The 23687-nt window shown below is 40.7% G+C and overlaps 3 protein-coding genes across 5 annotated transcripts; 2 read left to right on the forward strand and 1 right to left on the reverse strand.

Moving 5' to 3' along the window:
* Positions 1 to 1981: 1981 nt before the first annotated feature.
* pdpr (pyruvate dehydrogenase phosphatase regulatory subunit) lies at positions 1982 to 11573 on the forward strand. 2 transcript variants are annotated; one of them, XM_004067511.4, is made up of 18 exons: positions 1982 to 2114; positions 2663 to 2936; positions 3686 to 3819; positions 4518 to 4599; positions 4668 to 4831; positions 4927 to 5048; positions 5213 to 5330; positions 5547 to 5696; positions 6270 to 6462; positions 6668 to 6792; positions 6951 to 7106; positions 7300 to 7433; positions 7563 to 7711; positions 7803 to 7915; positions 8280 to 8374; positions 8484 to 8573; positions 9167 to 9349; positions 10338 to 11573. In XM_004067511.4, the coding sequence occupies exons 2-18, from the start codon at positions 2674 to 2676 to the stop codon at positions 10752 to 10754; spliced, it is 2688 nt and encodes an 895-aa protein (XP_004067559.1). In that variant the 5' UTR covers positions 1982 to 2114; positions 2663 to 2673; the 3' UTR covers positions 10755 to 11573. The 2 variants fall into 2 exon arrangements, with proteins under 2 accessions (XP_004067559.1, XP_011492176.1); XM_011493874.3 differs by lacking the exon at positions 1982 to 2114 and adding an exon at positions 2195 to 2376.
* Positions 11574 to 12315: 742 nt separating this feature from the next.
* mrps11 (mitochondrial ribosomal protein S11) lies at positions 12316 to 15429 on the reverse strand. The gene is made up of 6 exons (XM_004067459.3): positions 15237 to 15429; positions 14851 to 14946; positions 14225 to 14323; positions 14016 to 14145; positions 13703 to 13768; positions 12316 to 12610 (listed from the first exon to the last, which is right to left on the reverse strand). The coding sequence occupies exons 1-6, from the start codon at positions 15323 to 15325 to the stop codon at positions 12503 to 12505; spliced, it is 588 nt and encodes a 195-aa protein (XP_004067507.1). The 5' UTR covers positions 15326 to 15429; the 3' UTR covers positions 12316 to 12502.
* Positions 15430 to 15838: 409 nt separating this feature from the next.
* On the forward strand, positions 15839 to 23397 carry mrpl46 (mitochondrial ribosomal protein L46). 2 transcript variants are annotated; one of them, XM_011493891.3, is made up of 4 exons: positions 15839 to 16134; positions 19249 to 19450; positions 19768 to 19938; positions 23028 to 23397. In XM_011493891.3, exons 1-4 carry the CDS (start codon positions 15874 to 15876, stop codon positions 23270 to 23272), a joined length of 879 nt encoding a protein of 292 aa, XP_011492193.1. In that variant the 5' UTR covers positions 15839 to 15873; the 3' UTR covers positions 23273 to 23397. The 2 variants fall into 2 exon arrangements, with proteins under 2 accessions (XP_011492193.1, XP_004067506.1); XM_004067458.4 differs by having other exon boundaries at positions 15842 to 16134; positions 23025 to 23397.
* Positions 23398 to 23687: the final 290 nt, after the last annotated feature.

The raw sequence follows: 23687 nt of genomic DNA on the forward strand, positions 1-23687 counted from the left end.
ATCATAAATCATCGAAGAAAAATGGTTCGGCACACTGTCTTGTGGGGTCTAGATGACCCAACTCCCAACTTTAACACGCCTCCAAGGCACGTTAACGTTGGGAGTGGGGTCATCTGGACCCCACAAGATAGCACAAGGGTTAAAGGTCGGTTTATACTTCATAGTGATCAGTCACGCACCAGCTTTATCCAAAAGCACGCGTTTAGTTCATAGTAATGTTGTTTGGAATTCGTTGCAACTGTCCGCGAGAACTGCGAGGAACTTCTGAGCAGCATTTTTTTTGTTTCAATCAAGGCGATCGTCTCCAGCGTTTATTTACAACATGAACGACATCCTGCTCATTCACTTGCTGCTATGAATGTGCTGAGGCAGAGGAGGGTGGTATGTTCGTCCGCTCAGCAGAAGCAGGCAATACCGATGCGGAAGAAGGAGAGAATTTGCATTCTCTAATCTTGAGCAAAATATGATGTTTATCTTTATGAGATAAGAGGCGTTTCGTTCGCGACCGACACATCACTGTTTTGTTCAGTTTGCCCTTCTTGTTCCTGTAGCCATTAATAAAAAGGGATGTTTAAAAAAAAAGGTTCTTAAAGCAAGAGAGTACACATCCTAAAATCAAAATAACTAATCTTTTCTCAAACTATAAAATATGTACATGATGAACCTTAATTTAATCATCTCAGGATACACGCTGAATCCATAGGTGGCAATCTTCCAGGTACAATTGGCGGAGTACAACGTGTTTAACATCTGTTTATTATTCTCTCAATGAAATTAAGATAAACATCATAAGCCCATGGAGTTGAAGTGATCACGGCCACTATGATGGCACCCACTTTCCGTCTGCTGGGCAGCCAAGCGCCCGTGGGCCGGCATAGCGAGCCCTGCTGTTCGGGGTCCGGCAGTTGGACCCTGAGTAGCGCGGTTTTATCCTCTTCCTCTGCTCGCTCTCTGCTGAGTTGCCGGAGGCTGTCTCAGTTACCGTTTGGCCAAGGCGGATCAGGTCGCCAGCCTGTTAACGAGTCCATGGAACTGGAGCTACCGAACACTGCTGCCCAGGGTCCGGCCGGACCGCGGGTGCTGTCGTAGAGAGCTCGACCTGGCCTTCGCCCAGTAACTGGGACAGCCTCCGGCAACCCTAGTGGGTTAAGAAAATGGATGGAAGTTTAGGACGAAATCATCACATCGAGCAGCCATATTGGATTTATTTGTCTACCCCTGCGCCTGGCGCCCAAATTGTGCCGCAGGACATCAGATCGCATTTCTACACTGACGAAACTCGATGCTCTTGACGCGCGAATTGCAACCGGTGTGAACGCACCTTATATCATATGGAATTGTTTGTTTTTCAAATCAACTTCTGGCATTAGGAGATGAGAGGTTAGCACTGATAAAAAGCAGAAAAGTGTTTGTGAAAAAAAGCAGTTAACAAAAGCAAAAAACCCAGCTGTGACCATAATTCCCAGTTTCTTTCTTTTTTTTTTAATTATTGAATGTGACAAAAAATGGTTTAACATATAGTGAAACTTTTAGTTAATGAATAAAAAACAATTAATGATAATGATCAATGTTATAACAAAATAATCACACATGTAGTAATGCCAGGGGTCTTTTTAAGGTTATATTGGGTAGAATTTGATCTTGAATTACTTTAATTCAAACTGGTAAATAATTAAAAGGAAAAAAAGTACAATAAAATTAAAGAAAAAGAAAACAAATCTTGTAAACTGATTACAAACTGTAATGTAGCCCAATTAAATATGTTTTACCTCAAGTATTTTAATTCATACCAATTCTGTTAACATATCATACATTTTTTCACAGATATGCTTTTTTTTAAGGATTTCCAGTTCATGCAAAGTAATTTAAAAATTGAGTTTTTTTTAGCACCCAGTTTATGTTTTCCAATTAGTGTCTTACAGAAAATGAAAGAAACATATGCTGTTAAAACAATAAAACATAACATAGAAACAGGCTTTTGTTTTGAAGGTTCACACCGGAAGCAGCAATTAGTTATCAAAACAGGTTAACATTTCCAGTACTTTTAACTCACATCACTGTCACCGGCTGTTGGTTGAGCGTTTAAATCCATCGACCGCCTATCGATTTAGTTGGTAAGTTAAAATACAATTTTAACAATAGGTTTAACGTCAGAAATTGTGACGCAGTTGTTTTTTTCTCCTAGCAAAGCCACTGGGATTAGCTAGCTTTCATGTCAGACTAGCAAGACTGTGACACTGTGTAGCTACACAACATCAACCTTTTTAGCGCTAACTTTACTGTTCTGGCGTCAAGCTTTTAAAATGTCAGGACTCTGTTATGCCACAAAGAAAGGTCGATAAGCTAAGATACTTTATCTGTCAGCATATATCGCGGGTAAGAGTTATCGCGACAACTGAAGGGCTTGTAAATGTTGCAGTTTTATGGTGCTAAACAACAGCAATAATATTTTGACTGTGGAAAATTGGGGAAGCACGTTAACCTTGAAGGACCTCCCATTACTTTCTCTAGTACTACAGCGACTCGTTTGTAGTATTTAGCAACACCTACGTATACCGTATACGAGGCACGATTGACCTTTAGGTGTTTGTTATAATCTTGACGTTAATGCATGTTGTTTGCTATAATCTGCAACGTTTTGTTGTCGATGTGTGGTTTGCAGAAAGCACAGCTATGTGTAGCTGTGTTCGGAGCTCCAGCAGGGCTCTGTCCCCAGTCTTGCTCCCGAGGCTGCTCCCACAGCCTGGATTCAGGGTGCCTGAGCGTGGCCTCTGGACCTCTCCCCAATGTCTGGCTGTCAACGGAAGCTCCCAGCAGCCTCCTGTGCCCAGCCGAGCCCGGGTGGTGATCTGTGGAGGCGGAATCGTTGGAACATCAGTGGCCTATCACCTGGCCAAACTGGGATGGACAGATGTTGTGCTTCTTGAGCAGGGCAGGTGAGATAAATTTGTCATTTAACTCCCTGTAACATTGCATATACTGCACCAATATAGTTGTCATAACACTCCTGTGGATGTAACATCTCCTTCTGGAGATAAATGTCGGTCTGCAAGGACATTATTATGACTTATACCATGGCCCGGTGAATTCTTGATTCTGATTGGCTGCTGGGTGGGCATTAAAAAGTGATAATGCAGTGATAATACACATCTAAAAAAGATGCTTCATTCACATTACATAAATGTTCTCTATCACTGTGCTGGCATCTTTAAGACAAACCTTTGCTTCCTCCTTTTTGCAAAAACAAGCAGTAAGAGGTGAACTTTATTTCTGATCTAATGCTTTGTTTAATCCATCGTGACGATCAGCATATATATTGCTTTCCTTTGCCGCTGCAGTCGAGGTCCGTGCAGGCTGAGCTGGCTAAGCAGCGTGTTGTCACAGTAACAGTTATAACGTGCCGCACCACATGACAAATAGTTCGCTGTTTGCGAAAAAAACGATTCAAACTTTAAAAATAACAAGAAAAAAGTACTAAAAACTGATGAATATTTATTTATTTTGTAAGTGACCATGGTTAAAGCGAGTTAATGGCCTTCGAAGTGTGCATTATCAGAATTAACGCACTCCGCTTTGCGTTGGACGGTTCAGGCTTCCGCGGCGTGCGTTAATTTTTGATAATGCACACTTTGTCAATCATTAACCCTTACTTATTGCTTTATTTTTCTGCTCTAATCCCATTCAGACTCGGTGCCGGAACAACCCGACTGTGTGCCGGCATTGTCAGCATGGCTAAGCCTATTTCCATAGAGTGTCAGATGGCCAGTTACTCCGCCAGTCTTTACCAACGCCTGGAGAAGGAAACAGGGGTTAAAACAGGTCAGACTCTCAGATTCTTTTGATTTTCTCATAGCTAGTTCAGTGTGTTGACTTATAAGTCTATAACCAGGAATAGACTTGAACTATGTTGCTGCTCTATTTGCTTTAACTTTTTCTGTCTAAACAGAAATATAAAAAAAGTGTATCTCAGTGCTTTTGACCATAATTCATATTGCATAGAGGCTGGAACGTTTTTAAATACCCACTCCAATGAGAATTGTGTTTTTGGTGTTTTTAACATTTTTTCTGATGATGGTGGACATTAATAAAGAAATGTAATCTCAAAACTGTATTTCTGAGTATTACTTTTTTCAAATTGTTGTGAATCAGGAGCAGTCTGAAAAAGAGCGTAATTTTTTATGTTGAAAATACGCTGGGCGGGCATCAAGCTTCCTGCTCCACTCCATTCTGATGCATCCACGTGTAGACAAACAGATCCACAAGTGTCTTTGTTTTCCTCGTTCGAGGTGGCATCTGGCTCAAAATTTCTAATGAAGTACTGCCGTTCTGCAGAAACTATGTCCTAGAAAACAAAGTTTTTTAATTTTTTTTATTTGGGCTTAAAACAGCATAATCATAATTAAGACCACCCAGACCACATTAAAAATAGTTTAAAATATGATTGAAGTGGGTATTTAAGCATTGATTTGGAGGCTTAGTAGTTTCATGTAACACAAACTGAATTTTTTGTTTTGCAGGTTATGTGAAAACGGGTTCTCTGTGTTTAGCACAAAATCAAGACCGTTTGATCTCACTTAAGCGCCTAGCGTCAAGACTAAAGTAAGAACTGGATTGATTTGGTATTTGCTTTGCTCCTACTATATTTTGGGTTTTTATCTCATCCTCAGGGTTTTAGGGATCAACTGCAGCATCATCAAACCTAAAGAAGCGGCCAAACTCCAGCCTCTTGTTAACATTCATGATCTGGTGGGAGCGCTCCACCTCCCGTCTGATGCTGTGGTTTCCTCTCCAGACGTTAATCATGCTCTGGCTGTGGCTGCGGCTGGACACGGTAATACTTCAGTGGCATTAATGAGCAGCATTGACATGCTCAATACAGATCTTTTTCATTATTCTTCTTACTCCATCCTTCTTTTATCTGTTCAGGAGTTCAAATCTTGGAGCAAACGACAGTTCAGCAGGTTGTGGTGGAAAAAGGCCATGTGAAGGCGGTAGAGACTGACCGCGGCTCCATTGAATGTGACTATTTTGTCAACTGTGCCGGTCAGGTGGGCTATTTTTAAATTGTCTTCATTTCCTAGTTTTTGTGCAGTTTTTACCCTCTCCTATCTCAGAGATTGAAAGCCTGTATCTTGTATTTAAGCATCTAATTTCCATAAAGGAGTATGTTGGACGTGCATCAGCTGATATTTGCTTCTGTTTTGGGCTCCAGTGGGCTTATGAGTTAGGTCAGGCCAGTGAGGTGAAGGTGTCGGTTCCTCTCCATGGCTGTGAACATTTCTACCTTCTCACCAAGCCTCTCCAGGAGCCAGTTTCCCCTGACATGCCAGGTATCACACTTTAACACATACATTTAGTTTAGCTAAAATCTATCTATCTATCTATCTATCTATCTATCTCTATCTCTATCTCTATCTCTATCTCTATCTCTATCTCTATCTCTATCTCTATCTCTATCTCTATCTCTATCTCTATCTCTATCTCATCTCATCTCATCTATACTGAAAAACTTTGAAGTTTTATTGGGCGCTGTATATCCTTTTTAGTGGTGATTGACATGGATGGCAGAATATATGCAAGGCCATGGCAGGGGGGGATTCTCTCTGGAGGCCTTGAGAAGAACCCCAAACCTATCTTCACAGAGGGCCGCAACCAGCTGGAGATCCAGAACATGCAAGAGGACTGGGACCACTTTGGTAAACACAGTTAACTTTAGTACAAGTTGTTGCTTAGAATCTCAGGGATTTTTGTGTTTGTTTGTTTTTTTTTTTTGTTTAGGTTGTGACATAAAATGATCCTGATTGCTTCTCTGACTTGTAATAATAAAGAGAAATTGAAAGGTTCTTCTTGCTGCTTTTCCGTTTCAAGCTATTTAAAATCTTTTTTTAACTCTTTGAAGCTCAGGCCCACATTTAAATATAAACAGAGAGCTGTCATTTGACCATGACCTTATGGTAGTAATCTGAGAACCTGCAAGTAGAAATGCATGAAAGGATAATTCATTACCAGCTAAACTGAAACTGCAGCAGCTTATTACACATTTTTCATTTATAAACTGTAGAGATTCGGGTTGCTCCACATTTAAGTTTTTACTGCTCTGTCTTTTTTTCATAGTTATTTTAATGTTTCCGAAATATTGATTGACTATACATGTCATTTATTGGTTTTATTTATTTTATAATGACTTTCTCTTCAAGCAACGGTAAATGTGTATTGGCGTGTCTTGTTAGAGAATGTATGGCAGACACGTTTTTCTCCTTTACCTCCAGAACCAATTCTCAGCGCTCTGCTCAGGAGAATGCCCAGTCTTGATTCAGCTGAGATCCATCAGCTTGTCAACTGTCCCGAGTCCTTCACTCCTGACATGCGCTGCCTGATGGGCGAGACCCCGGGGGTGTCCGGCTACTATGTGCTGGCAGGAATGAACTCGTCAGGTCTGACCTTCGCTGGAGGAGCTGGCAAGTAAGTTTGGAGTATAACGAGTATGACCGCCTTTCTCTGTTTGTTGAGCAGATTTGGAGGCTAGACTTCATTTTGGCATCCATCTGATTACATGGATAAGAAGATGGATCCAAGTCATTTGTTAGCAGCAGCTTGATATTAAAGTCATGAGCGCTGTAATGGAGACAGCCTCTTGGATGATCTTTGTTGGGTGTTTGATCTCCAGGTACCTGGCAGAGTGGATGACCTACGGTTACCCCACTGCCAACGTCTGGCTGCTGGACATCAAACGATTCGGCAACCTGCAAAGCAGCCGAACCTTCCTCCGGCACAGAGTGATGGAAGTCATGCGTAAGTACTAGCATCTTTTACTATTTTTAGCCCAAAACACAAGTCGTCTGTCTGTTTGGCTGCAGCTGAGCAGTGAATCGCCTTAAGAAAAGTGTGCAGGTGATAGTTTACTTTTCTCTCGTCTGACAATTCTTCTCCATATTTGTTTCCACTCACAGCCCTTCTGTACGAGCTGAAAGTTCCCCGCTGGGACTTTCAAACTGGTCGTCAGCTGAGGACCAGTCCTCTGTATGACCGTCTAGACACACAGGGCGCCCGCTGGATGGAGAAACATGGCTTTGAACGACCCAAATACTTTATTCCTCCTGGAAAAGGTACAGCCGTCCTTTGGATTTTCTAAGTACAATAAGTCGTAAACAGCAGCTACAGACATTTCTCGGGATGCTCTGGTCCAAAGACGACATTTAAAGGGATTATTTTCTTAGTACTGATGTGACATGAAAACAAATACCTTTAGAAGAAGTTTCCTTACATGAAATAAACATCTCAGTTGGTTTGTTGTTGTAGATCTACTGTCTTTGGATCAGAGTAAGACTTTCTACAAGCCTGACTGGTTCGACATTGTTGGAGCAGAAGTCAAATGCTGCAAGGAGGCGGTCTGTGTCATTGACATGTCGTCCTTCACAAAGTTTGAACTGACAGTGAGTCACGATGCCCCACAGTCGACACAGTTTTACACCAAGTAGAACGGAAAATCTAGCCTCTACATTTCTCATTTTTATACGTCTATCTTTAGTGTTAAAGCTTCTAATCTGTCCTGTTGTTTTTAGTCAACAGGGGACCAGGCGCTGGAGCTGCTGCAGCATCTGTGTGCCAATGACCCAGATGTTCCTGTGGGACACATCGTCCACACTGGAATGCTAAATGAGAGAGGAGGCTATGAGAATGACTGCAGTGTGGTCCGCCTCAGCAAAAACTGGTCAGAATATTAAATCGCTTAACTTTTTCTCTTAACATATCTCGACCAAAAAAAAAAAAAAAAGAAATTCATAATGTTGCCTGTTCTCCAGCTTCTTCATCATCTCTCCAACAGACCAGCAGGTTCACTGCTGGTCGTGGATAAAGAAACATATGCCCAACGATCCGCACCTCCACCTGGAGAATGTCAGCTGGAAGTACACAGGTGAGCATGCAGTCATTCCGCTAAGCCTGCGATGATGTCTCCATCTAGTGGGACAAAGACAGAATTTAATGATCCACCCATCCTCCTACCCCCTGTTTGAGTAATAACCTAGTTTGAGAATTTTTAATCAGACTCCAGGGAAGCATGGGAGGTTAATTACAAGTCCAAAATGTAATTTTTCATTTGAACAGTATAATTATATAAAGTTTTAAAGGGCAGATGGTGCTTGACCTAAATTCCAACTCCAGGCACAGAATAACTCTGATTTGAGGATGTCTCATTATGATGGGGGCCAGCAGGGACTTTTATTTTGGAGGTCCTTTTGTTGATTCCTCATTATCTGTCTTCTGTCCTTCCAACAAAGCTCTAAACCTGATTGGACCTCGGGCAATGGACGTTCTGGCTGAGCTGTCGTATGTTTCCATGACGCCTGACCACTTTCCCTCCATGTTCTGTAAGGTAAGAGAGATGCGTTGACGCTGAAGTGATGAATGGCTTTAGATGATGATTCTACATCTGTCCTCTTGTGGTGTTTTTCAAAGCAGTCACTGACTTTGTCTGTTTGCAGGAGATGAGCGTGGGTTACGCCAACGGAATCAGAGTGATGAGTATGACTCACACCGGAGAGCCAGGCTTCATGCTCTACATCCCCATAGAGGTGCATCCTGCTTACACATGAAAGCTATTTAGTAGACAAAACACAGAAAGGCTTGACCCTATTAGACAAACATTAGCTCATACTTGAAGGAACTTTTAATGTTATGAGTTTATGAAAAGAGGCGAGGAACAAAGTCAATGAGTCACACAAAGAAGATATAGGAAAGAGTAGCGAAAGCTTGACTGAGGTGGAAAGCATTTGTGAGCAACAGCGAGGTTTTATGCCAAGATAGAGAACCCATGATGCAATATTTGCTTTGAGAAAGCAGAAGAATAGTAGGTCAGAGGCAAATTTCTAATGACCCCTGTCGCTCGACAGAAACTATCCTAAATAAATACTTTTTTTTTAAAATTTGGGCTAAAAACAGCATAATCATAATTAAAAGATCACTGGGAATGCTTTGAAAATGGATCAAAAGATGATCAGAGTGGGCCTTTAAAAGATAATTGAATTTTGTTAATTGTATTGCACTATACCCTCTTTCCCAACACAAGCAACGTGGAAAAGGGAATCAAACCAGTTCCCTTCTTCCGAACGTTTCAGCATTTCTTCCGTCTTGAGAAACACTGGTGTATTTTTCTGCCCCCCTACAGTACGCCCTGCATGTGTACAACGAGGTGATGTCGGTGGGTCAGAAGTACGGCATCCGCAATGCAGGATATTACGCACTGCGGAGCCTACGCATCGAGAAATTCTTCGCTTTCTGGGGTCAGGACCTGGACGCCTTCACCACCCCGCTCGAGTGTGGACGGGAGTTCAGGGTCAAGTTTGACAAGGTCAGTGGAGGAGCCCAGAACTGCATTTTCTCCCTTGCTTACTCATTTTCTCATTAAAGACATATCTAACCTTTAGCTCAACTTCTCTGCTGTAAATGGACCAAAGAGCTGAACAACACAAAGCTTCATAAATGGTTTTTGCAGAAGTTTGGAGGAAAGGAATAACCAGGCTGCACCTGCAATCTAATGTGCTTCTGTCAATCAGCATTTGTAAAGAAACCATCAGTCTTATTATGAAAACAGGGGATCATCAGGCGTTCTCATATGTCAGGTTGCAGTATTGTTGACTTGTCTCACAGATGATTGTTAGATGAGCTTTAAGTTAATAAAGACATTTTTGTTTCAACAATTGACCTTATAAACTGGACTGAGTGACTCCTCCCCATGGCGTTTCAAACAGGAAGTACCCGCTGGCTCCAAAAAGTTATAATCCCATAGACTTCTATTGAGGAATAAACAGCTGTTTGTCAGTCATTCTATTGGTCAGAATAACCATTCCTGCTCTGATACCTTCAGCAACATGTTCTTGTTACATCCAAATTTGTTTTTGCGATATTTTTGGCTTTATTGCAAGTTCTTCATCATAAACTGACCCATCAGATGTTTCAATAAAAGTAGGTGGAGCCTGCTGGCCCCCACATCAAACGTTCAAAACATTTGATTGACAGATTTTCTGTAGCCCGCTTTCAAGTGGTCAGTCAAATTCACTCCTGATTGATGAGAGCGGTTGCTACGGAAACATTGATTCGGAAACGTGGACCAATCATTGCTCACTAACTGGCTCCAACATGATGGCATCCATACTGCAAAATAAACAACCTTATTTTGTAAGCTAATATTTTTTTATGGATGACATCAGGTTCGCTCGGTCTAGTCCTCAGAATTGGTCAATGGTTGCATCTGTTTCCTCTAGGCTTCCATGTTTGTAGTTTTTTTTCTTTTCTTTTTGTTCCTTTCCTAGAATATTTCTTCTCTGTTTCCTTCCCAGGACACTAACTTTCTTGGACGGGAGGCCTTGTTGCAGCAACGCCAGGAGGGAGTGTTCCGTCGGTTTGTCATGCTGGTTCTGGAGGACCACGACACCGAACTGGACTTATGGCCATGGTGGGGAGAGCCCATCTACCGCAACGGTCAGCTGGCCGGAACGACCACCAGCAGCGCCTACAGCTACACTCTGGAACGCCACGTCTGCCTGGGCTTCGTGTCTCCTCCTCCAGACGAAGAGGGGCTCCCCAAACCCATCACTCCCGACTTCATCAACCGCGGTGACTACGAGTTGGACATCGCTGGTCAGCGCTATCCCGCCAAAGCCAAGCTCTATCCATTCAGCTCCCTGTTTGCTCAACAAAAACGCCGCAAAGAAGACATGGAGCTCACCAACCTCCAGGCAGAGGAGCAGAAGTGAGGCAGACGGGCAGAAGCTTTCCTCCTTTCTCCCTGCTCCTCCTCATCAAGGCTTCAACGCTCTTTGTCTGCTGGTTCCTTTCCAAGTCTTGCTGTCAGACTGCTTGTATTTAGGAAGCACAAACGCTTAAGGCCGTGTTCCCGTCTCCCCTAAATTCTCCCCGTCCTGTTTGACGCTCAAACTCCATCCTGTCACGCTCAAGTGCCTTTATCCAGGCAGGATTTACATTAGCCGTTGCAGACTGGCTGAAGTGTGAAGAACTGATTTACACCTACAGTCTCTCCAGGTGTTTTTCCAAATACTCTGCACAGTCTGAGGGAAACGTCAGCGGCAATGTGCAAACCCACACACGGTCCATCTGCTGCTGTACAGAACGAGAGACTTCAGACACTAAACTTTTTGCACTTTTGTCAGCTTTACAGCACCTGACAAAAAAAAAAGGAAAGGAATTCTTTCCAAACGGAGGAAAGGGCTCAATAATCTGAGAAGCCCAATGATTACCAAACCTATGATGTATTTGCCATTTATGACACTCGAAACAAATTCTTTCTCCGGTTTAATGTCCTCATGATCCGCTTTGAGCTGCTGCGTGATGTTTTTGCTCAAACGTTGCTTCAATCTGTTATTTATGTTTTACGATCGTCCTGAAACCTCGATGCACTTTCAGGCTGAAGTTCAGTTTTGGATGTTTTGTTGAATGTGCTGCTGATGAAGCATGGATGAGGGGAAAGTGGTGTGCTGTCTCCAGTAATTCATTTTAGATGTTTGTGTTCAGGGTTTTGCTGCAATTTCAAAATAAACGATGTATTTTTGTACGGTCGGGTGTGCAGGACATCAGTTTCTGAGCAAAGATTCAGCAAAGTTCTTATTCGGAAATGAATATTGAAGAAACAGATTTGACTTTTTAAGACACCATTTGATAAAAAAAAGCTTTAAGTGCTTTAAAAATGTGGGCAAAGAGTTTTAAGATGTTAAAACTATTTAAATTGATTAAATATATATATATACACTTTCTATAAAAGGGGATCATGATTTGTTATTTTCCAGTGTTCGATGGTGAAGGGGAACATTAAAGACAGAACAATTTAGTTACAAAAGTGTGATGTTGCAAGAGTGGATCACATCTAAATTAAGATTATAGAGTGAAATTGTATAAAAGGAAGAGAAAGAACAGTTTTTCTATAGTTGCAAACTGAAAATGCCACATTTAACCAAAACAGCAATCGATCTGATCATAATTTATAAGATCTGCTGGGTTATTTTCACAAAAACAATAAAACATTTTCTTACCTGAAGTATTATTAGACCAAAAGGAAGCCATAACTTATTGTTTTCAGAACAACCAGCCTTTCCTCTTTGTCCCCATAAAGGACTAATTGTTGAAAAAAATAAAATAATTGAACGAATGTGATTCAGATGTGGAATGTAGAAAATCTTACGGATCTGGTGTCTTAATTGCTCGTGCGTGTACCAGGAGTCGGTCGCCATGACTACCATCTGTGTGAAGCCCTGTGCTCTTCACGAGCAGCCGCTTTCCGTTCACACATCAATCAAGACTGCAGCCGGGGGTGCTAGAAGTTTATTCACGTGTCAGCGGCGGCGCGGGACGGGGACACCTGTGCTTTGTTCATTAGGAACGCCATCTGCAGGCGCATCCACGGTACATGAGGTGCACTCGGAGCCGAAACAGCTGCACAACATTACACTTTATTAGCACAAAAACGACTCCTGTTGTACGGCATCAAGCCTCACATCCTCCTGGCTTTCCTTGGGCGGCATCCATTGTGTGGCACGGGGGTGTTGTCGGTGATGGATACCACCTCCAGCCCCCCCATCGCCAGACCTTTGATCGCCGACTGCACAGCAGAAAAAAAAGGTGGAAATGTGTGCGGCTCCTTTAATTGACCTCATAAACAAACATCTGAAAATAATTAGAGCGCCGCTTCTTCACGCAGTGACAGGTTTAGTGGTGCTAAACGCCCACTCTGTGATCTATGAGGGAACACTTCTGCATGACGGGGGCTCCACAAGTGTGGACAATTAAGGACACCCAGACACCAAAACCTTATTTGTAGCAAAGACAAGGACTAACCGCTAATAGAGGGGATGCATGACATAAGTCATAAGACGAATGTTTTAATCATTTACCCAGAAAGATCGGTTTTGAATTCAACAAGAAGCGTTGAACCTTAAAGTTTAGCAGCTTTTTTAAATGAAATTCCCCCTAATTTAACCTCACCGCTGAATGAACACGTCCGAATGTGGTCGTCTCTCGTTATGAAACGATCTAAAAGGTTCCCTTTAAATGTTTTAACCCCGAAGAACCCAAAAACTAGTTTATTTGAATTTTCAACAGCAGCCAAGAAAAAAGAAGGATCGTGCATGTTGGCAAATGCTCCATCATCTTACAGTTTCAGAATTAAAGGAAATAAAACAATAAATTAATTAACTCCTTGAAATGTGCAAACTGGCCACAAAAAGCCTTCGCTTTATATATATATAATATATATTGGAATAAACCAAGTCCTTGCCAGGAACTGAAGACGGGAATCAGCGACTGACCGCAGTTCAAAGATGGTTTTTACTTTCCCGTCTCTGCATCCTCTCAAAGTACTCGAAAACGGCTTAGTCAACGTGAAGGAGAAGAAATAGTGGGAAATGTTGTCCAGTTTTAAAATATAATACATAAAGTTTAATAAAACAAAAAATGACAAATGAAGTCAAAACTGATTGTGAAAAGCTTTGATTCCATCAGTTTATCTGTGGTAAAAAGGAGAATTCAAATATTTTGTATCATAAAAAATTTGTAAATCACAAATTTGATTCGGTGATAAAACTGAAGATATGTGTTAAATTGTTTAAATAATAACAGCATAAAGGATCTAATATCAGAATTATTTAAAAAAATAATAAAAATAAGTCAAAGTTTAGCTATAGTGAGTGCTCACCTGACGTCCAGGACCGATACCTTTGACCACAACACGAACAAACGTAACGCCTTTCCCTGTTGCTTTCTGTTGGAAGAAATAAACAACAATTAGTATTTTAAAGACAAATATCCGAGATCTTTTTACCAACAACGTTTGAGGGTTTATGCTGCCATCATTCTTAAATTTTCCAACTTTTCCTAAACTTCTTTCTCCACTGCAGAAATGTTTGCAGACATGAAGTTCAGACGTGTTTTCCCCTCTGAGAAACACCCACCGTCTCTGCAGGTCCTGAGCAATAAAAGCATGACGAGTATCGCAGTAAAGAACTCACAGCAGCAGCAGAGATCCCTGCGGTCTGTGCAGCGATGGGCGTCGACTTCTTAATGTTCTTGAAGCCCTCCGTGCCGCAGGACGTCCTCACCAGAGACTGTCCCTCGCTGTCTGTTAGCTGGATGTGTGTGCTGGAGCAGGACATTTCAATTGACACGGCGCTCACAATTCAGCTGAAGCATCCAGTTCAATTTCCTGCTTCATACTTACTTGTTGTAGGTGGCTTTAATATGAACAATTGGCAACTCCTCAAACTTCTTTCCACCCCATTTCAGAGCACTGTCTTCACCAGGTAGTGGAGGCAAGAGGCTGAGATATTCAAACTAAAATTAATATATTGTGATCTTTTTTCACATTAATATTGAAAATCTCAACTTACAAACAGCACAAACTGCAAGGAAGTTTTTTGGTTGTTGAATAACTTCCTATTTCTATGTCCTGGCAATAAATGTAATGTGAAGAATAGTTAGAAACTGCCTTTAATTTTTATTACACTAATGGTTTAAACTTAATTCACTGAGCATGTATTGTCATCTCAAAATTATATTACATTTGAAGACAGCACAGCCAAGCTATTGTTTTCACAGTTTATTCTAGCCTGTTTAAACATGGAACCACGTTTATAAAGAAGACGCATTTGTTGTGATTTGCTTATGAATGTGGCCATATTTGCAAGAGAACTAAAGCAAACTTTCCAATGATTTATAAAATATTGCCAAGCAGCATTGGAAAAACAAAGTTAACAATTAACCAAACACACATTTCCTTATTTTTTGTGCTAATTTCTAGCTTTTGTGTTAGAGATCAAATAGGATGCGTGATGCATTTTCTCCAACCTGAAGTCTTTTCCTGAATTTTCTTTAGGGGCTTCTGCTTCTTGAAGTCTTACAGCACTGCTGTGTATGGTTCGCTGTAGATCTGTGCTTCCATTTCTGAGAACCAACAAAATTAGGCATTTAAAAAAAAAGTGTTTTAATTAGGCAATGTTCTATTGTTGTTTGCAGCAATGGAATAAATATAGCTTGCATAAAAGCTGGATTTACGTCATACTGAATAGGTTTTGCAATATCCATTATATTGCAACTGATAATTATAGTTTTATTAATAAATGCAATAAAATAATAAAACAATGATCACAAAGAGAGAAACTCTCCCATCGGATGAAATTCTCTCTAGCAGCCAGCTATATAAGCTAAACCATGCTAATCCTTAAAACACTTACATTGAGGTCGTGTGAGCATTTACGGAAACAGCCAGCTGCCGGCACACCGTCCTCACGGAATTACCAAGTACACAGCCTAATTTATACATTTTCAAAACGTTTAAACAAAGACTTAAAACTGTTTTAAAATGCTAACAACAAACGTGACATTGAGGGTGCTCCATTCTAGAGCGCTACCATGTTGAAAAAAGACGGGGTGGTTGACCTGAACATCACTTTTTACTTCATCATTTTTTGTTGAATTTGCTGATTTGAAATGTTTTTTTATTTAATTTAAAATACTAAAGTAAATATATGTGTTAAATACAATTTTTTGACTGCTTTTAAACTAAAAAATAGTAGCGCTGACCCCTAATTTATCAAGATGGAACATTCTATAACAAAGAATTGTGGGTAAGTATCTTCACAATCCCCTTCAAGTGTCGGAAATAGTTCATTCAAAGTAGTAGAAGTTGTCTCAGTTGAATTGTATTTATCTTAAAAACAAATATTTATACATTTAAATTCAATATATTTTTGTATTACGTATCCTTTATAGTGCTTTAATTGAGCAATTTATCGTAAGAATATTTCAATGTCGACATGTTATCTAAAGAAAATCTTTTTTTTGTACGTACCCTGAACGCAGCAAAAGAAAATGGCTGCGCCCTGTGGAAGGATGGCGACTAAGTCCCTATCTCACGTTTTGTCTGTTTTTGGTCGAACAGCCGCCGGTAACGCAGCGTGTCGACATTTTTCCGTCGCTTCAGTTTGTCGGGCGACGCCTCAGTCTAAAATTGCAGCGGAATCCGGGAGTTCTTCGTGGACTCTGATGGCAGCGGTGTGCTTGCAGAGGCTCCCGGTGGTTTCTGCAGACTTCAGTCCGGTCGAGGAGCGCTTCAAACAGATGTTACTACAGGTGAGGTGGTCCAGGACCGTCCCCGAGGTCGGCAGTTGGTTTTGTAGAAATAGCACCAAAAAATCTTTTTCCTAAAGATCGGGCTCCTCTCAAGCAAGAGGCTCTGCTTGAAATGTCCACCATGCTAAATGTCTCAAGTCAGCTGTCAGTGATATTAATGCAGTTAGAATTATTTTGTTTTACTTGATTGAGATTGCACTAGGCCAGGGGTCGGCAACATTTACCACTCAAAAAGACATTTGGATCAGTTTCCCACAGAAATTAAAACACAGGGAGCCACAGCAAACCCGGTGTTTCCAGTGAATGGCATCAGTTCACTCGGTTTTTAAAGGTGGTGAAGAGATGTTCATTATTTTTTTGTATCCTCTCATTTAACGTGTTTCAATGAGAACTATTTCCCGAGAGTCCACACAACTGGCAAATATGTCGTAATTCACCTGCAGTTAATCCGCTTCTTCGATAGATTTTTGTCAATAAACAACTTTTTTTCTCATCTTTATCAGGATGTTTTGGGGGAAAAGCTGCGTGTTCATGCTGGGATGTCTCCCCACATTTGAGACGTTGTTGTTTGCTAATTCCTCGACGTTGTTGTTTGCTAATTCCTCATTACATATTAGTGGTAAAGCTGTCGAAGGCAAACAAATCTCCCCAGGTGCCATTAAAAGTACTGTTTTCTTCAGGAACTTCAATTTTCTCCAGATTCTCCATTGCTGTCCTGCCTGGGTTGGAACATTGTTGGGATTACACGCCGGCGGGAGTCATGGGGATGACGTCAGATGATAGTCACATAGAACTTTACTGAGAAAATGTCTACATTTAGATTTTATTTTTTTGACCTACTCCTCAGCCCGTGAGTTCTTTGTTTTTTATTTTAAATTATTTTTATGAACCTTTCCTGTTTACTGCTTGCCGACCGTAGTGACCATATTACTTTTACTATGTTTATTATTTTAACTATTATATTTTTTATCCTATTTTTTTTATTCTTTCTCTGGGAAGCACTTTGAGATGCTATGTAGAATGAAAAGCGCTATATAAATAAAGTTGAATTGGAATTTGAATCTTTACAATATATACGCTTTTAGTGGCTAGCATTACTCTCCCCCTGTTCCTACCACAAATATCTTTTATATCTTTGTTATTCAGTAAAAAAATAAACTACTGAACTAAGGTATTGAAGCCCCCATTGACTGGTTTCAACTGGTTTGCAGCTCCATGTGTTCCTTAGGATTCAATAAGTGGGTTAATATAAGCAAAATGTGTTAATTCATGTTAATAGAATTAACAAGTATCTTATAAAAGTATAAAAAGCCTTGATTTACTGTAAAAATAAAACCATCAGTCGCCTTAAGAAACTCGAATTGCTTGAGTACAGTAAGAGATTTCAGGCAATTCAATGCCTGCAACAGTTTGGGGAGGACTCTTTCTAGTTCCAAAATCCCTGAAAGATCCTTAAAGACATGTTCAATAGTTGATATGGAAGATATTCTTGTCATTGAAAGTCGTGTCATAAAAGAGGAAGGAAGGGTATGTAAGAGTACAAAACGAGGCTACGAGATCTGAGCAACACTGCAGTACAGACGTCCCACCGGGGTTCATTTCACATAGACTCAGGATTTGAACCAACAACCATCTTGCCCCAGGCCTATATTGCTAGCCAACCTGTAGTCTTGTAAATATTTGTAAAACTACAATCTGGATTATAACGTAAAGATAAAAAACAAAATCTGTTGTGGTCGACAGTGTTATGTCTAATTTTTAACATTAAAGGTGCTTAACAAAACAGAAAAATGCATTAAAATCAAAATACATCTTAGAAATAATCAACGTAAAATTTACTTTAAAAGAAAAGAAAAAAATTTGAAAATGTATTTAAAAATAAAGGAAGGAAAGGAAAGAAAGGTGCAGATAGGACCTTTCAGTCATATACACGGCTAAACAGAAATGTTTTAAGTCTAGATTTGAACATGAACACAGAAGAGGCCTGTCTTACGACTTCAGGGAGGCTGTTCCAGATTTTAGCTGCAGAATATTGAAACGCTGATTCCCCTTGCTTAGTTCTGACTCTGGGAATCAACAGGAGGCCGGCCCCTGAGGTCCTCAGAGTACGAGATGGTTCATATGGCACTGACATGTCAGAGATGTACTTTGGTGCTCGGCCATGGAGAGACTTGTACACAAGCAGAGCTGCTTTGAAGTCTATTCTTTGAGGTACAGGGAGCCAGTGCAGAGACCTGAGCACAGGACTAATGTGATCATACTTCCTGGTTCTGGTCAGGACTCGAGCAGCAGCATTCTGGATGTACTGAAGCTGTTTTACAGCTCGTTTGGAGAGGCCGGTGAGCAGGCCGTTACAGTAGTCTAACCTACTGGAGACAAATGCATGAATAAGTATCTCCAGGTTTGGCTTTGACACTAGGTTTTTGATTTTGGCAATGTTTTTCAGATGATAAAATGCAGCTGATGTTACTGACTTGATATGGCTGTTAAAGTTCAGGTCAGAGTCCATGATTACCCCTAGATTTCTGACTTGATTTGAGGGTTTAAGAGACAGAGAATGAAGGTAGCTGCTGACACTTTCTCTTTGTTTCTGTGGATGGGTTTCTTGTAGTCATGATTTTTCTAATGAAAATAATCTGCATATATTATAAATAACTGATCTGCATTTGCTATGTTGTTTTCTAAAAAAGAGCTATGTCTATTTTTACATAATTATTAGGTAATTCCTCTTTGTCGTGGGGTTTATTGACACTAAAGGACTCCGAGTTCTGTCTGATAAAAGTTATGATCCGGATGATGATAAATCATTTAATGATAATGGTTATGGTGGAACAGGGGTGGGATTATATAAATTCACTTCCTTCCACTTCCTTTCAAGCAATCTTTGATTTAATGTTAACTAATACTAAGTCTGATACGTCTTTTTATGGATATAAAACTGCTGATTGTATTGTTATTCTTGCTTTGATTGCTTGAAATGAACCATTTCAGATCAAAATGATATTGATATAACATTGAAATGTGTGGTTTCTCTTTTTTTTAGTGTGTGGGGTAGGGGGGTTTGTGCATGAAACTGTAGTCCAAAAGCAGAGACGGAATTTTTGTCTTTCCCAGATGGAGCTGGAGAAGAGCCTCCTGTCGGACCATGAGCTCCGGCTGCTGGATGACGCGGACCGAATCCGTCGGAAGCAGACGGACGACTATGACTCTGATGAAGAGGGCGCCCACGGCGACCAGGAAATCATGCTAGGTCAAGACTTAGAGGATACATGGGAGCAGAAGCTGAAGAGTTTCCAGCCAGCACCGAGGGTCCAACGTGAGTGGAAGAGAGCTCAAAGATAAACTGAGTGAAGCAGGTTGAGGTTTTTCAGCAAAAAAGTGCAAACGTGTCACAAAAAATGGCCATAGAACGAGGAGTCGTCAAACTGTCTGAATTAAACTGCCAGGAAGGAGAGACCTTTCCTTTCTTTCTCTTTTTTTTTTGACATTTAGGAAATCTGTCTGCCTCAGAACTCTCAATTAGCATTTTCCTCACTGTGACATTTTCAAAGTTAGTGTAAATGTTTAAGCCCTCCGACACCATTGACGGTTGTCCCCGCTGTCTCTCCCCCCCACTCCCCCCGCCTTGTTTAGCCGAAGTAGATAAGGACTTGACCTCGGCGAAGCGCTGCCTGGCCGACTCTCTGGTTCTCTTGGCGGAGCAGCGTGTGGGCGGCGAGAAGCTGTGGCTGCTGCCTCAGGCTCAGTGGCAGGAGGGAGAAACACTGCGGCAGACTGCTGAGAGAGCGCTCGCCTCCCTGCCAGGTAACAGGAGCTCATCAGGCTGACGCCCAGCCGCTCAACTCTGGATTAGCATTTCCATTTTGTCCTAGAGATTTTGTGAAAACCGGTGTTTTATGTGCAGTCAAGGTTGGAAAAAACCCCAAAACATTTTATTTACAAATAATGATTAAACAATAGAAAAACAAAAACTTTGTCTTTAAAAGATTGATAAAGTGGCACCATCTGCCAAATGGCTGCCCCATCGTTTCCTTAAATCTAAGGAAAAATGATGTTCAACCAAAATAAACCATACATTTTATTTTTTAATATTATATATTTTATTTTTTAACATTTATAAATGTATTCCATAAAATACCTATTATTATGTTAAATTCATTGAAGTTTAAAATTTTTATTTAGGTTTATAATCACTTTTACAGTTTTAAATCATAAATTATCACACATTTTTTCTATAATATACTTTTTTTTACTTGAAAGGAAACTTAGTTTTTATATATTTTTGAGTTCAAAGAAGTCAGATAATAGTTTCTGCAGCAATGATTCCAAAACTCTATATTTTCTTGATTTGTTTTATTCCTGTCGGTGTTGGGATTGAATTGCACATCATTTTCTACTCATTTCCATGTTGTTAGCTCAAAGTCACATTTTGAAGCTACAGCTGTCTTTATTTGCTGACAAATCCTAGATGAGGATATAAATAGTTCTTTCCATGACTTTTTTTTTCAAAAACATGAACAGTTTTAAGTGTTTTTGTCTGTAAGAAACTGAACGATGGGCATCAATAAGTACAATTATAGATTTTCAAAGGAAATATAATTATGATCAACATTGATTATGACATAAAAAAATGCAGCCTTTCATTTTAGCTCTAAGATTTTGCTTTGTTAGCATATTTAGGTTGTGAAAAAACAGGATAAACATAAAATTAATTTGACACTTGCTATTTAAAATACTGATTTTAGAAATTCAAGACAGGCTGTCATGTTGTAAGTTTATTTCTTATTATTTCAAATTCTCAATCGAACATTTATTATCAAGTAAAATATGTGAAATTCCTGAAATAAGAAAAACTATAAAAAGCTGCACCTCAGAGGTCAGTGATTGCGTATTGGGGGGAAAAAAAAGACACGTTTTCATGCACAGCTTAAACTCTGATTTTTTTTTTTTTTTTAACACCCAACGCTTGTGGCACAGGCGTTTCAGCGGATAATCACAGTAACACGATGGAGCTGCAGCATCTCACAGCTTTTCTTTTAAGCACTTTTCTCTGACATAAAAAGGATGTTTAGGAAAGAAAAGTCCCCCAGAGTACTCGAAGCTTCAGCTGATAAAGAATTAGTTTTTCTCCTGGACGGTTTACACTTCAATCACTTTCTCTGCTTGTCTGTGGATAGTTGCTGAACAGAAAATGCAGCTCAGAGGTGTGTTCCTGCCAGTAGATAGCAAAGTGAGTGAGATGTTTCTTCAAAGCTCAACACTGCAAACGTGGATCTCCAGAAGAAGCTGGTTTGTAGAATGAGGAAAGAAAGGAGGAGGGTCCACTGCGATCATCTTGATCTATCGTTAAAGCGTTCCCAGTGGTCTTTTAATTATTATGATGCCGTTTTTAGCCATATATTATTATTATTATTATTATTATTATTATGATTATATTCAAAAAACCTGTTGATTTCTTGGACATCGTTTCTGCCGAGCGCCAGTATGTCATCATAAATTCACCTCTGAGCTGTGGGTGGGCCGTTGGCCGCTTCCCCTCCCTGTTGATGAGATCTCTCTGTTTACAAGCTCTCCCACTAGCTTACAGTCCCCCCCCCCCCCCCGACTTAACATTACTAATGCAACAAAAAGGGCGAGCAACATTGGAGCTATCCAGCCATACAGTGTTGAGCTAGAGACCAGCTCAGATGAGGAAAACAAAAAACATTTAAGGATTTATTTGTCTACAAGTGGAAGCATCAGAATGGAGAGGAGCAGGGAGCCAAAGGTATTATGTGTGTCACAAATATGATATTTGTTTCAAACGTTTGTTCCTGATTCACAAGGATTTCATTAAATAAATACTCAAAAATGCCATTTTTAAGCTCAATTCTCTTCCTGTATGTCCTCGGCCCACAGAAAAATGCCACAAGAACATGCATGTAAAAAAAACCACCATTTTTAATGCTGCTCATTGTCTTTTTTTTTAACAACACATCAACAAGTTTGAGAAAAATATTGAGTAGGTGCAGGTTATCAAGCACTGCAGTGGAGAAGTGTGTGTTAGTCCAGGATTTAAGTTCCCATCCTTAGTATCAGGCCGTTTAATTGGCTTCAGGCCTCATTTGCTGCGTCCTCACTGTATTTGTTTGTTACATTGACCCAGTTTTAATGCGAGGATCATTAAAGTTTGATGGGATCTTCAACTGCAGCATGGCGCTTAAAGCGCGTTCATCCACAACAGGAGGCATTAATACTCATTTTAACCACCAAGCTGCTTCTCATTTACATACGCGGGGCTTTAGGAGTGGGGCTGTAGTCACCCGTTCGTATGTATGCGGGGCTCCGTTTTACTGACACAAAAAAAGAAAAAATTGTTTGGCACGACCGAAGCTAAAGCTGCAACTGTTTCCTGTGACTCAGTGCAGATATGAAGCAGGAAACTGGCGAATGAAGCGTCTCAGCCTCAAAGTGTTGAAATAACACACCAATGACAAACTGTGAAACCATTTTTACAATGAACTAATAATGCTCCAGTTCCATCAATCACTTCCTATTAAGAGTTTTCACTTGACATTAACATGCAGCACAGGTTGCAGGGTTTTATTTAAAGTGTCTTGCAGAGGCCGAGCTGATCCATTTTTAATATCGCAGGACTCAGAGGGAGCCGAATTGCTAACAAGGTGGTGTTGGAGCTCTACTCTTATGTTGAGCCAGCCGAGACCACAGGGATTTACATGACACGAGATGAGATTAAAAATGTGCTGTTGTCACAGCACAGAATGAAAGACGGAGCATGTTGGAGGATGGGACGCTTTAATTAGGGTGGACTATCCCCGGTAACCCAGAAGTATCCTCAAAAATAGAGATGGATGCCGATGAGCTGACTGGGCCTGTTCTCTTATCTGCAGCAGCAGGTTTCAAGGCGACTTTCCTTGGCAACGCCCCCTGCGGCGTGTACAAGTACAAGCTCCCCAAGGCCGTCAGGACGGAGAGCTCGACCGGGTGTAAAGTGTTCTTCTTCAAAGCCATTGTGGCAGACGACGGCCAACCCAAAGCTCCAGCAGGACCTTTCCTGTGGCTGAAGAAAAGCGAACTGCAGCGATACCTGAAGCCTGCGTACAGGATGAAGGTTGAACGCTTCATCCTCGCTCTCTGACGTTTAACTCGTACAGACACACTGACTCAGAGAACAGTGTTCATGTTGCTCCTCTGTCATCGCTGAATGTGCACTTGTTAAATAAAAGATGCGTGTTTTATTAAATAAAGACATGGTGAAGCAGATCTTGAAAGTTAACCCATATATGATACGACACTTGGGAGTCTGACTCAGAATGATCCTCCACTTTGAGAGGAAAAAGTCACTTAAATCTTTAGGAAGCTGCCCAAAAACAAGACATGTTGGTCCTGAGTGACGCATAATTTAATCCATCCATTATGTACTGCATCCTGGAACATGCACATTTCAACTTGGTAAGTCAGGGGGTCTGCAACCTGTGGCTCTTTTACCCCATGTGGCTCTTTTACCCCTTCATTGTGGTCTCTGGTTTAAAAAAAATGTAAACTAATATTTT

Source organism: Oryzias latipes, chromosome 3 (assembly GCF_002234675.1).
Source record: "Oryzias latipes chromosome 3, ASM223467v1".
Taxonomy (NCBI): domain Eukaryota; kingdom Metazoa; phylum Chordata; class Actinopteri; order Beloniformes; family Adrianichthyidae; genus Oryzias; species Oryzias latipes.

Bases quoted from the DNA above. Each gene is read 5' to 3' on its own strand.
- pdpr (XM_004067511.4), top strand. From the start codon at position 2,674: ATGTGTAGCTGTGTTCGGAGCTCCAGCAGGGCTCTGTCCCCAGTCTTG. The intron at 2,937-3,685 runs GTGAGATAAATT...AATCCCATTCAG, and splicing joins GTGCTTCTTGAGCAGGGCAG to ACTCGGTGCCGGAACAACCC. The intron at 5,049-5,212 runs GTGGGCTATTTT...TTTGGGCTCCAG, and splicing joins TTGTCAACTGTGCCGGTCAG to TGGGCTTATGAGTTAGGTCA.
- mrpl46 (XM_004067458.4), top strand. From the start codon at position 15,874: ATGGCTGCGCCCTGTGGAAGGATGGCGACTAAGTCCCTATCTCACGTT. The intron at 16,135-19,248 runs GTGAGGTGGTCC...TGTCTTTCCCAG, and splicing joins TCAAACAGATGTTACTACAG to ATGGAGCTGGAGAAGAGCCT. The intron at 19,939-23,024 runs GTAACAGGAGCT...TCTTATCTGCAG, and splicing joins AGCGCTCGCCTCCCTGCCAG to CAGCAGGTTTCAAGGCGACT.
- mrps11 (XM_004067459.3), bottom strand. From the start codon at position 15,325: ATGTATAAATTAGGCTGTGTACTTGGTAATTCCGTGAGGACGGTGTGC. The intron at 14,947-15,236 runs GTAAGTGTTTTA...GTTGGTTCTCAG, and splicing joins AATGCTCACACGACCTCAAT to AAATGGAAGCACAGATCTAC. The intron at 14,324-14,850 runs GTTGGAGAAAAT...TGAATATCTCAG, and splicing joins AATTCAGGAAAAGACTTCAG to CCTCTTGCCTCCACTACCTG.